The sequence below is a fragment of the Pituophis catenifer genome, unplaced genomic scaffold (genome assembly GCF_029215685.1).
Source record: "Pituophis catenifer annectens isolate HBS135680 unplaced genomic scaffold, rPitCat1.0.hap2 SCAF_16, whole genome shotgun sequence".
Lineage (NCBI taxonomy): Eukaryota > Metazoa > Chordata > Lepidosauria > Squamata > Colubridae > Pituophis > Pituophis catenifer.
Window position 1 is genome coordinate 15,554,973 of NW_027256896.1, and position 12,370 is coordinate 15,567,342.

Below are 12,370 nucleotides of genomic sequence, written 5' to 3' on the forward strand. Positions count from 1 at the left end.
TCGACTACTTAGGTCTTGCCGCCTTTGGAATCCGCTCTCTCGCTCAAGGCTCGGCTGCGATGCGAGATGCGGGGGGGAGGGAGGGGGGAAGCTCAAGCCCGGGCAGCCGATTGCCGAGCGAAGATTCTCCTCGATTGCAGAAGGGCTTCCTTCCCCAGGAGTTTACAGTGGCAGGAATACAGGTTAGACTTATTGCAACTATTTTCATTTTATTTCCCCACCCCTTTACCCAACCCTTTTTAATTTTTTAATTTATTTTTTTTAATGGGGAGAGGGTGTTTGCAAGGAAAGGCGTTCCCAGGTTTAATTGCTGGGAGGCAGTTGCTTGCAAAGCAGGAGAAGGAAGAGGGCAACTCTGCTTCCCTTAACACGGGTTTGCAGGCTCGCACGTGCTTGCAAAAACCCCTTAAGAGAATTGCATGGACCACCAAAGCACCGGGTTCGGTTTCCAGGCTAGATCAGCCTGTTCCCCAGCTTTAAGGCTATTGCTTAACGCACTGTAAGCCGCCCTGAGTCTCCGGAGAAGGGTGGCATATAAATCAAAAAAATTTTTTTTAAAAAAAAAATTAAAACCTGCTGCTTTTACACTGCTTGGATCCCTATCTCTAGAACAAACCCCACCCCGCCCCAGCCAGATTTAAAAACTTTGCTGATCATGGTTGGGGATTGTGTGAGATTTAAACACACACACAAAAATAAAAAATAAGAAAGTATGCTCGCTAATTCTGATGTGCAAACAAAGAGGAGTTTATTGGACTGCGTTTTGCAAAAGGCAAAGCCTCCACGTCTCTCCCCAAATTGGATTGGAGATCCTGAAGCGCCCTTTTTCAAAGTTGCAAACAATGCTTTTATATCTTTCCCTCCTCCCCAGTATACATCATACCTCCTTCCCAACCCCCAGTTCTTGCCTGTTTACATCCTGCGTACGTGTCAAACATGATTTCCTTTTGGTTGTGGCTTCTTTTATTTTTACTGATTTCCTGTGTTTTGCAATGGTGGCTTTTGCTAATTTACAACAGGATGCCTCTTTATTATTTCTTTCGCCTTTTGTGGGCGAGCTTTCTTGACCGTTTTGGTCAAGCTGACCCATAATAATGCACCTTTTTCCTGTGGCTTTTCCTTTGCCTTGTTACTGAGGCTTTGCAATAGAGCAGTGTTTCTTAACCTTGGTAGCTTGAAGATGGGTGGATTTCAATTCCCAGAATCCCCCAGCCAGCAACGCTGGCTGGGGGATTCTGGGAGTTGAAGTCCACCCATCTTCAAGCTTCCAAGGTTGAGAAACATTGCAATAGAGCCTTTATAATTTCTTGTATGCAATTGATACATTCTATAAAAAAAGTAACTTTTTATCTTTTCTTACAGGATTATGGGAGCTGCTGCCCCGCAGGCAAGGCCGGGTGCAAAGAGGGTGCTGAGAGCTGCTCTTTATTTTACATTCTGAGGATGGACTTCATTACATCGTGCGAGTTGTTGTTTCAATCCATTATTTTCCAAAGTTAGCCACGTTAAGGTCTGTGTGGACTTCAAGTCCCAGAATTCCCTGCGAGCATGCGGGGGGGGAGCAGGGGAAATCCTGGGAGTTGGAGTCCACCCACTTTAAAGTTGCCAAGTTTGGAAAAACATAGCTTTAGTCCGTGTTTGTAGAATAGAATAGTTCAGAGCTCGTAATGCAGCTGCTGCTGCTACTGCTCTCGTTTACTGTTCTCATTAAATTGGATTAGAATAAATTAAGGTGGAATAGTAATACCACAAGGGCTTGCTATTAATATTACAGGAAATGCAGATTCAATTAGACTCATTTTATGAAGGAGACTTGATGTTCTATTAGAATGAATGTTAAACATGTTCCAGAGTTTTTTATTGATATTATGTTATTCATTCTAAAATTAAGTTATTCTTACATATAACTTGATGAAGAAAGTCATATTACTGTATGGAGGGAAAAATTCTTATTTGCATCAATAATAATAATAATAATAATAATAATAACAACAACAACAACAACAACAACAATAACAATAATAACTTTTTATTTTTTAATTTGATTTATATGCCACCCTTCTCCGGAGACTCAGGGCGGCTTACAATGCGTTAAGCAATAGCCTTCATCCTTTTGTATATTTATACAAAGTCAGCTTATTGCCCCCACAAACTGGGTCCTCAATTTACCTACCTTAGAAAGGATGGAAGGCTGAGTCAACCTTGAGCCTGGCGAGATTCGAACTAGCAGTAATTGCAGGCAGCTGAATGATAATAACAGGCTATTAGTCTGCTGCGCCACCAGGCTCTTATTGTCATTGTATGTGTATACACAGTATACCCATACAACGAAATTCACTTAACACCGAAAGACCAGATCCAACACACACAACAATCCCCAAACACCCTTCCACCCACCACAATTCCCCACCACAATTCCCCACCCCTAAACCACCCAAACATCCACACAACAGACCAAGTAATGCTGTCCAACAGCTCACTGATGGTGGCCCTTTAGTTCATTGTTGAGTGCCATTATAGCTCTGGGATAAAAACTATTCAGAAAACGTGTGGTCCAAGTTTTAATTGTTCTGTATCTTCTTCCAGAAGGCAACAGTCCAAAAAGATTGTAAGCAGGATGCCAAGAGTCTGTTATGCAACTTTCTCAAACAGCGAGATTCGAAGATGTCGTCCAGGGCTGATAGCTGGAGTCCAATGATATTCTTAGCAGTTTTAATGATTCTCTGTAGAGCTTTTTTGTCTGCTACAGAGCTGCTCCCATACCATGCAAGAATGCCGTATGTCAGGACACTCTAAATAGTGCTGCGATAGTAGGATAGAAGTAGATGCTGAGATAGATTTATCCATCTCTAGTGAGATGGGCGGCAATAAAGTTAGATTGGATTAGACTAGACTAGACTAGATATCGATGGATGGGATAGATAGATAGATAGATAGATAGATAGATAGATAGATAGATAGATAGATCTGGAAGGATGGAGACAAATAGATATAAATAGATGGTAGATAGATAAATCTTCATTCAAATCCTAAACAGAATTAAGTAGAGTTTCAACTTATTAGTACTGCTGCAATTATAAGTGGTTCAACATTGATAGTTGCCTTGGTCTACAGATGTTTTTCCATTAATTTATTATTTTTAAATATTCCGTGTTGCTCTTTTTGTTTAACAGATAAATTCCACTTGAAGAGAGAGTTATGAATAAAATGGTTGCACAAACTCATGGAGTTGTAAAGAAAAGGTATTACGAAGATGAGAAAACTGAAGGAGAGAACCGGAAGGCTAAAAGAAAGAGGAAAGTTGAGAAAAATGACATTCCCTCAAATCATCAGAAAATTAAAGTTTCTAGTGAAGTAAGGTTTGTTTATGGATATATAATTCCAAAGGATTTGCCATTATGGCATGTTTTAGTTTATCATTCCCCATAATAATAATTTAAAAATACCAATTTAAGTATTGGGCGGAGTTTTCCAAATGTTTTTCTGGCACCGTTTTAGTTTGTGTTCTTTTCAAAACATTTTTTGTATTGTAATTCTTTCTGAGAGATTTGCTGGAGGGGTTTTTAGTCTGTGTTATATTTTTAATGCTGCACTTCATTGTTTATATCCATGAATCATTAAGTTATAATTAGAATGATGTGCTATTCCAGTTGCCTATTCTTGCATCTTTCTCAGTTTTGCATTATTCCACCCCCCACCCCCCACCCCCCTCCAGGTTTAATATCCAGAATTAGACAGAACGTTTAATCATTTGAAGGTTGCAACCAAGACGCTGAGATTCTTGATCTCAGAGTAGGAAACACATACACATAAAAAAAAGAATACTTACAAAGCTCCAGAAACTTTTAGAAGCTGCTTGTATTTTGTCCATAGCTGAATATGTCAACGTGGGAGGATTGTTTATACAAAATCACTTCTGGGACTAAAGTTATTTGGCATTTCATTGTGTTTATATAAACAAATGTCCAAGTTTTGTGAAGTTAATGCATGTCTAACAGTTGTGTCTATTAACTGTGTTTCTCCTTTGCGCCTTGATGTGTGTGTTTTTTGTGGCATCCTTTTGCCAGAAATGAGCTGTCCTTTCTGGGATGTTGTTTGTGGGAACGGTGCCTTGAATCCTGACATTTTCTTCGGGAATGTAAACACTCCTGAGTCAATTCTCTTGGTTTCCAAGGTGAAGACACCCTGTTTGTCTACTCGAATGTTTGGAGAAGGCCAAATCAGCTGTGAGCAACTGTGCGAATTCCTCAAGTATGCCACACAGGGAAAACATCACAATGTCACTCAGCCCAGGTAAATGTAAAGCTCTTAACCTTATGGAAAAAGGGGACGCGGTGGCTCAGCGGCTAAGACGCTGAGCTTGTCGATCGAAAGGTCGGCAGTTCAGCGGTTCGAATCCCTAATGCCGCGTAACGGGGTGAGCTCCTGTGACTTGTCCCAGCTTCTGCCAACCTAACAGTTCGAAAGCAGGTAAAAAATGCAAGTAGAAAAATAGGGACCCCCTTTGATGGGAAGGTAACAGCATTCCGTGCACCTTTGGCGTTGAGTCCTGCCGGCCACATGACCACGGAGACGTCTTCGGACAGCGCTGGCTCTTCGGCTTTGAAACGGAGATGAGCAGCGCCCCCTGGAGTCGGGAACAACTAGCACATATGTGCGAGGGAAAGCTTTACCTTTAACCTTATAGAAGGTATCTGTCCACCTTAGATGTTCAAGAGTACAGGTAGTCCTTGACTTACAACTTTATGTTTAGTGACCATTTGAAGTTAAATGGCACTGAAAAAAGTGACTTATGACCATTTTTCACACTTACAACTATTGCAGCATTCCTATAGTCACAGGATCAAAATTTGACCGATAAGCAACTGACTCATATTTATGACAGTTATAGTGTCCCAAGGTCATGAGATCCCTTTTTTGGGACCTTCAGACAGGCAAAATCAATGGGGAAGCAAGATTCACTTTAAGAACCGCGTTACTAATATAACAGTTGCAGTGATTCACTTAACAACTGCAGCAAGAGAGGCCGTAAAATGGGGCAAAACTCGCTTCATAATTGTCTTGTTTAGCAACTGAAATTTTGGACTCGAAATTGTGGTCCTAAGTCGAGAACTGCCTGTACTGAAATATTTGCCGAATTCTCAAGTTCTAAGCAATTGTTTCTCAGCCCAGTGCAATCATTCGAGCGGTGATGAGGGTCGGATTAGCCTCTTACACGAAAACCACCAGTCATTTAACCGTGATTTCTTGAATCAGTTATATGGAAACTGGATTCATACATTAGATTAATTCAGTCCACTACGATGGCTTAGGCTCATTCAGTCCATTCTGCCAGTGAGAAACACTGCTCTGTGACAGAGGTCTCCAAACCTCCAGGCTCCTCATGGCTGGCTGAGGAATTCTGGGAGTTGAAGTCCACAAGTCTTAAAATTGCCAAGTTTGGAGACTCCTTGTCTATGAGATCCATATCTGTCATACCACCTGCTAGATCATTCACTGGAGACCCAGGATTTCTGCTTCCTCAATAGCAATAGCGCTTAAGACTTATATACCGCCTCATAGTGCTTTACAGCCCTCTCTTAAGCGGTTTACAGTCTCAGCCTATCGCCCCCCAAAATCTGGGTTTTACCCACCTCGGAAGGATGGAAAACTGAGTCAACCTAGAGCCGGTCAGGATCGAATTGCCAAACTGCTGGTAGCCGGCAGTCAGCAGATGTAGCCTGCAGTACCGCATTCTAACCACTGCGCCACCACAGCTCTAAATGTTTAGAAACCAGTATAACCACCGAGAAATAGATTTGCATGGGCGTGGCTGGTGAAAGGAACATAAGAGATAATCTTGATCCCTTGTGGTACAGTTGGTGTCGTATCCACCACCAAAGGCACGTGGCTGGTGTCATGGTGGTAATTTTACATCACGTGGATCAGCTCCATTTCTACCGGTACTACCTGCAGTTCAAACATCTTCGAAAGACCTTCAAACACGTAAGTCACTGACGTTTATCCATCGGGTGGGATGGCTGGTCTAGGAAATTGTCTATTCTATGGCAGACCTTGTAGAACGATGAGCCCAGCATTGGGTCTAAATAACATACAGTAGAACCAAATGGGAGCATAACAAGTCCAATTGTGTTTCTTTTTTAAAAAATCCCAACTTGATTACTTTATAAGTAACTCAAGGCAGCAGACATACATAAAACGTCTTCCTCTTCCTATTTTCCCCATAACAACAATCCTGTGAGGTGGGTTGGGCTGAGAGAAAGGGTCTGGCCCAAAGTCATCCAGCTGGCTTTCATGTCTTAAGGCAGGACTAGAACTCAGTGTCTCCTGGTGATTGGCCCAAAGCCACCCAATTGACTTTCATGCCTAAGGCAGGACAAGAACTCAATGTCGCCTGGTGATTGGCCCAAAACCACCCAACTGACTTTCATGCCTAAGGCAGGACTAGAACTCACTGTCTCCCGGTGATTGTCCCAAAGCCACCCAATTGACTTTCATGCCTAAGGCAGGACTAGAACTCACTGTCTCCCGGTGATTGGCCCAAAGCCACCCATTTGACTTTCATGCCTAAGGCAGGACAAAAACTCAGTGTCGCCTGGTGATTGGCCCAAAGTCACCCAATTAGCTTTCATGCCTAAGGCAGGACAAGAACTCAATGTCGCCTGGTGATTGGCCCAAAGCCACCCAACTGACTTTCATGCCTAAGGCAGGACTAGAACTCACTGTCTCCCGGTGATTAGCCAAAAGTCACCCAGCCGACTTTCTTGCCTAAGGTGAGACTAGAACTCCCCCATCTCCTAGCTTGTAGCCGGATGCATGAATTCAAGTTAAAATCTGATGGTTTATTTACCAGGTGTGCTTTATCGAGGCAAGCAAAAAATTCTCCTGAAATCACTGCTGCTTTCCGCAGAAGTAACTGCCACTTTTCCCAACGTCATTACTGATTTTTTTTTTCCCCCTCTTGCCTGCCTTTGCAATTCTCTGCTTAACAGGATACTTCGAACCAGGGAGGCTGGCCGAGTTGGGGGGGGGGGGGCGGGAGGGGGGGCAGCTCTGGAGCCACAAGGAAACACATGGCTCTAATTTAGAGGGTAATTCAAGACTTTCCAGGAACAAGTCAGCCTCCAATTCTTCTCAAGAATGAGCTTTCTTTCTTTCGTTCTTTCTTTTTCTCGCTTTTTTTTTTCTTTTTCCTCTGGCTGCTGCCTGGAAGCCGAGGTCATTAAAACAGACGGCTGGGTTGGCACAAAAGAGGCTTGTTTTTCTTGGGAATTTCCCCCAGAAAGGGGTTATCTCTATCTCCCTCACCTATTTCCCTCCCCCTTTTTAAACAATCAGCCCACGGTTTGAGAAGGTTGTTGGGGGGGGAGACAAAAATGGCCACTGTTGTTTTGTCCGCTAGCTGAGGCTTTTGCAAATGCATGCCCGGTGCTTGTTATGTGATTTAAAAATTCCGTTCCCCCTTCTCTCTCGCACACAAACACACAGGCACAGCTAGGAGTTCTCCATCGGAGCCGGTTCGTTGTAATCGTTGGTGGGTTTGCAAAGTGCTCGAGAACTTCGCTTTAGAAGGAACAGCAACTATAAAAACAATTCGCGAAAAAACAAACCCATCAATCTACTGTGTTGCTAAAACGAAAGGGAAAAACAATTCCTCAGAACCGTTTAGCAAGAGAAAATGTTTGGAGCCCTTCTGAACATTTGATTATCCCCGATGCTTCATAGTCTTAAATTTGTATTTGATGAGATTATGGAAGAATCCACTGCTCTTCCCTGGAATTTGTTGTTGTTGTTGTTAGTTGCGAAGTCGTGTCCGACCCATCGCGACCCCATGGACCACGTTCCTCCAGGCCTCCCTATCCTCTACCATCCCCTGGAGTCCATCTAAGCTCACGCCGACTGCTTCGGTGACTCCATCCAGCCACCTCGTTCTCTGCCGTCCCCTTCTTCTTTTGCCCTCCATCGTTCCCAGCATTTGGCTCTTCTCCAGGGAGTCCTTCTTTCTCATTAGGTGGCCAAAGTATTTGAGTTTCCTCTTCAGGATCTGGCCTTCTAAAGAGCAGTCGGGGTTGATCTCCTCTAGGACCGACCGGTTTGATCGCTTTGCAGTCCAAGGACTCACAATTACTCTTTAAGTAATTCCATTTTTTACCCTGTTTGCTTGTTTCAAGACCAGATCATTGTTGTTGTTGTTTTTTAATAAGTTTTTTTTTTATTTTTTACAAACATAGCAAATCAATCCATGAACAGTGTAGCATACTGTCCTCCAAATAAAACTGGTAGAATTAATCATAGTTATTACATTCGGTCATCTTATATATTTCTAATAATGGTATACATTTATATTAAGTTGCAATCTGCCATTGTGCAGTTATTCCATGTTTTCTCCTTGTTATTACTTTTATTTTATTTTAAGTATATTAGTGTATTATACTTATACACTAATATTCCCCCTTCTCTTATTTCCATCCCTTATTCTAACTTTCAGTCATGTCACCCTTTATTAAAATACTTTTTCTTTCTATCTTACCTAACTTCTAGTCATGTCACCTACCTAAAAAAAGAGAAAAGAAAGAGAGAGAGAAAAGGAGAAGCAAATCAGAACAACAACAAAAAAGAGAAATCATCTATCCATCGTCTCTTGCCCGCTTCAATGCTTTAATTGCTAGAACCAGATCATTGTTGATGGGGTGTATTTGTACAGGTAGTCCTTGATATACGACCGCCGTTGCTAAGCGAGGCAGCTTTCATCAGAAGGTTCCAAATGCCCCCTTCCTCTGACAAGAATATATGGAAAGGAATATGGTGTTATGTCATTTTCTTTGTCTTTTTTTTTTTCCCCCCTCTGTTCTATGTCTTTTATCAGCGTTTCTCTCTGCCTGCCATTTCTGGTGACTTTATCAAAAAACTTGGTGGATTGGATACAAGCGATCATCAACAGCTCAGCAGGAAAGGTACTAATATATTCCTTTTCAATTCCCTCATCCATACCTTTGTTCTTTTCTGAAAGTCCAGGCGGATAAGGCTGGTGTGTAACGCATACGGCTAATCCTCGATTTACGATCGCAATTAGGGTTGAAATTTCTACCGAAAGCCATTGCAGTCATAAGTCGAGTCAGATCCCCATGGTCGTAAGTTCAGTCTGACCTTGTTTCACGACATTTTTACAACAGTTGCTAAACAAACCATCATGGTTGTTAAGGGAACACCACAATCGTACATGTGAGAATTGGTCATCAGTACGAGAAGTGGACTTTGTACGACACCGTCGTAGCTTCAGACAGCCACTAAACAAATGGCCATAAGTTGAGGACTATCTGTATAGTCTACAGCAGATACTTTTGTGCTAATAATTTGGCCTTTTATAAACCACAGGTGACTTTTTTAAAAAAAATTAGCCAAATTGTACCCCTTTGTAAAATTGGGCTGCTTAAAATGGCTTCATTTGAACATTCCCTTATTTCTAAAAGTGCTTCGTTTCCAAGCAGAGAATAAATGGAATAAACTGTCTCAGGCAGAACGTAATTAAACAACAACTTGGCGTATGTGAAGAATGAAAATGTGTTTTTTATTATTATTTTTATTATTATTATTATTATTATTATTATTATTATTATTATTATTATTATTGCTGGTGGTCTTGCAGCTTGATTTTATTTTATGGTTATTGGTTTAACGTTTCTGAAAGAGGCGTGGTTTTATGGCGCTTTAATTTTGCTTTGATTATTCTGGCAGCTGCCATGTAACCATTGAATTGGTAGATAAGCAGCAGTTATAAATCTAAATAAATCGAATGACATGGAAAAGCCTCCTCCTGTCTTCTCACAACACACTGAAGAGACTGCTGACAGAAAAGGGGCAAAAATGCTAATACTGATACTTAGAGCAAGTGTGTCCTTGGTTTCAGGCGGGGATGAAGTTCCCATAATTCAGAAACACGCAGAAAAGTCCTGCCGTCTCTCAAATTATATTTTAACTCGTGAGGAGATGCGCGTCTATGATTACCCTGTAGAAGGTAAGCTGTCTTAGAATCCACATTTATGATCAAATTCTAGATGTCTAGAAGAGGGACAGGTCATAGCTTTAATAGTTAGAACTAGACTACCTGTGTCCTGTTGGGTCATTGTTTCAGAGATATGTCCTTGAATTCCTCCAGGAATATTTTATTTTATTTTATATCAAATTTATATACCGCCCTTCTCCCTGAGGACTCAGAGCGGTGTACAGTCAAAGTAAAAACATAAACTACAAACATTAAAATACAATTAAAAAGATATATATATATTTGGCCCCATAATTAAAAGCAATGACAAACCAATTAAAAACATTTTAAAAAGTGTTAGGCCAGCCCGGCTTGCTGGAAAAAGTGGGTTTTAAGGGCACGGCGGAAGGCACCAAGGTCTTGGATTCTCCTTATCTCTGGGGGCAGCTGGTTCCATAGGGTAGGTGCCCCCACAGAGAAGGCCCTCCCCCTGGGGGTCACCAGCCTACATTGTTTGGCTGATGGCACCCCGAGAAGGCCCTCTCTATGGGAGCGCACAGGTCGATGGGAGGCCGTTGGTAGCAGCAGGCGGTCTCGAAGATATCTAGGTCCTATGCCATGGAGCGCTTTAAAGGTGATAACCAACACCTTGAAGCGCACCCGGAAGACCACCGGGAGCCAGTGCAGCTCACGCAGGAGAGGTGTTGTATGGGAGCGCCATGCAGCTCCCGTAACTACCCGCGTGGCCGCATTCTGGACCAGTTGGAGCCTCCGGATGCCCTTCAAGGGGAGCCCCATGTAGAGAGCGTTGCAGTAGTCCAGGCGAGAGGTGACGAGGGCGTGAGTGACTGTGCACAGGGAATCCCGATCAAAAAAGGGCCGCAACTGGCAGATCAGGCGAACCTGACAAAAAGTCCCCCTGGCTACAGCCGTCAGATGTTCCTCCAAGGACAGCTGCGTATCCAGGAGGACTCCCAGATTCTAGGATTTCTAGAATTTCTAGGAGCCTGGGGAGGGCAAAAACAGCCTTCCCCACCCCACAGAGGCCCTTCAGAGGCCGGACACAGCCCATTTTCAGATGTGACAATTTGTTCATTGCCTCTCCAGGTTATGGCGACCGCAGCCATTTTGTCCCAACTCTCTGCAACGGCCCGGTTACGGATAGCAGCCCCCTCTTTGGACTGGATTGCGAAATGGTATTTATTTAGTGTCGCGTTACTCTCCTTCCCATTGCAAAGGTTGGATCTCAGTAAATAAGAACTGATTTCTTACCTATAAAAGATTTACCTTTAAGTCTTCAGTTCTTGATTTGGGGTACAGATCTAATCTGTGACTGAGTGTACGCAAAACTCCCCAACATCATCCCCAGCCAGGAAGGGAAAGTATTACATTTGTGAGGTGTTGTTGTTGTTAGTTGCGAAATCGTGTCTGACCCATTGCGACCCCATGGACAACGTTCCTCCAGGCCTTCTTGTCCTCTACCATCTTCTGGAGTCCATTTAAGCTCACACCAATTGCTTCAGTGACTCCATCTAGCCACCTTGTTCTCTGCCGTCCCCTTCTTCTTTTGCCCTCCATCGTTCCCAGCATTAGGCTCTTCTCCAGGGAGTCCTTCCTTCTCATTAGGTGGCCAAAGTATTTGAGTTTCCTCTTCAGGATCTGGCCTTCTAAGGAGCAGCCAGGGTTGATCTCCTCTAGGACTGACCGGTTGGATCGCCTTGCAGTCCAAGGGACTCGCAGGAGTCTTCTCCAGCACCAGAGTTCAAAGGCCTCTATTATGGTCCAACTTTCACAGCCATACATTGCAACTGGGAAAACCATCGCCTTGACTATACGCACTTTTGTTGGCAGGGTGAGGTCTCTGCTTTTTAGTATGCCATCTAGGTTTGCCATAGCTTTCCTCCCCAGGAGCAAGCGTCTTTTAATTTCTTGGCTGCAGTCCCCATCTGCGGTGATTTTGGAGCCCAGGAAAATAAAATTTGTCACTACCTCCCGTTTCTTCCCCATCTATTTGCCAGGAATTGAGAAAGCCGGATGCCATAACCTTAGTTTTCTTAATGTTAAGTTTCAAGCCAACTTTTGCACTCTCCTTCTTCAAGACCTTTCGCTCTTTTCTTTGCTAAGAGTCCTTCAACATTGAAAAGAAGCACTTTTTTGGTCACAATTGCTGAGTTATATACAATTTAGGGACGAGGTGCTTATAATTATGGATTGTGTCTGGACAATTACGATGAGATATGGTCACTGTTTATTGAGACGTTTTGTGCAAAACTTCTTTTTTTGCATTTAATTGTGTCCGATTCTCAGAGGCTGCGTGGAAAAGTCCCTGCAGTTTTCTTGGCAAGGATTTTTCAGAAGTGGTTTGGCCATTGCCTCCTTCGTAGGGCT

General features: G+C 42.9%; 1 protein-coding gene across 1 annotated transcript in view; it reads left to right on the top strand.

Moving 5' to 3' along the window:
* The first annotated feature begins 139 nt into the window (after positions 1-139).
* The window catches only part of REXO5 (RNA exonuclease 5), a 28,791-nt gene continuing 16,560 nt past the window's right edge, over positions 140-12,370 (top strand). Inside the window, exons 1-8 of the mRNA XM_070954894.1 lie at positions 140-182; positions 1,363-1,510; positions 3,174-3,354; positions 4,175-4,293; positions 5,859-5,985; positions 8,867-8,954; positions 9,908-10,015; positions 11,090-11,178. Coding sequence (XP_070810995.1) covers positions 3,199-3,354; positions 4,175-4,293; positions 5,859-5,985; positions 8,867-8,954; positions 9,908-10,015; positions 11,090-11,178 — 687 coding nt within the window. The 5' untranslated portion in view covers positions 140-182; positions 1,363-1,510; positions 3,174-3,198. The remainder of the gene's footprint in view (positions 183-1,362; positions 1,511-3,173; positions 3,355-4,174; positions 4,294-5,858; positions 5,986-8,866; positions 8,955-9,907; positions 10,016-11,089; positions 11,179-12,370) is intronic.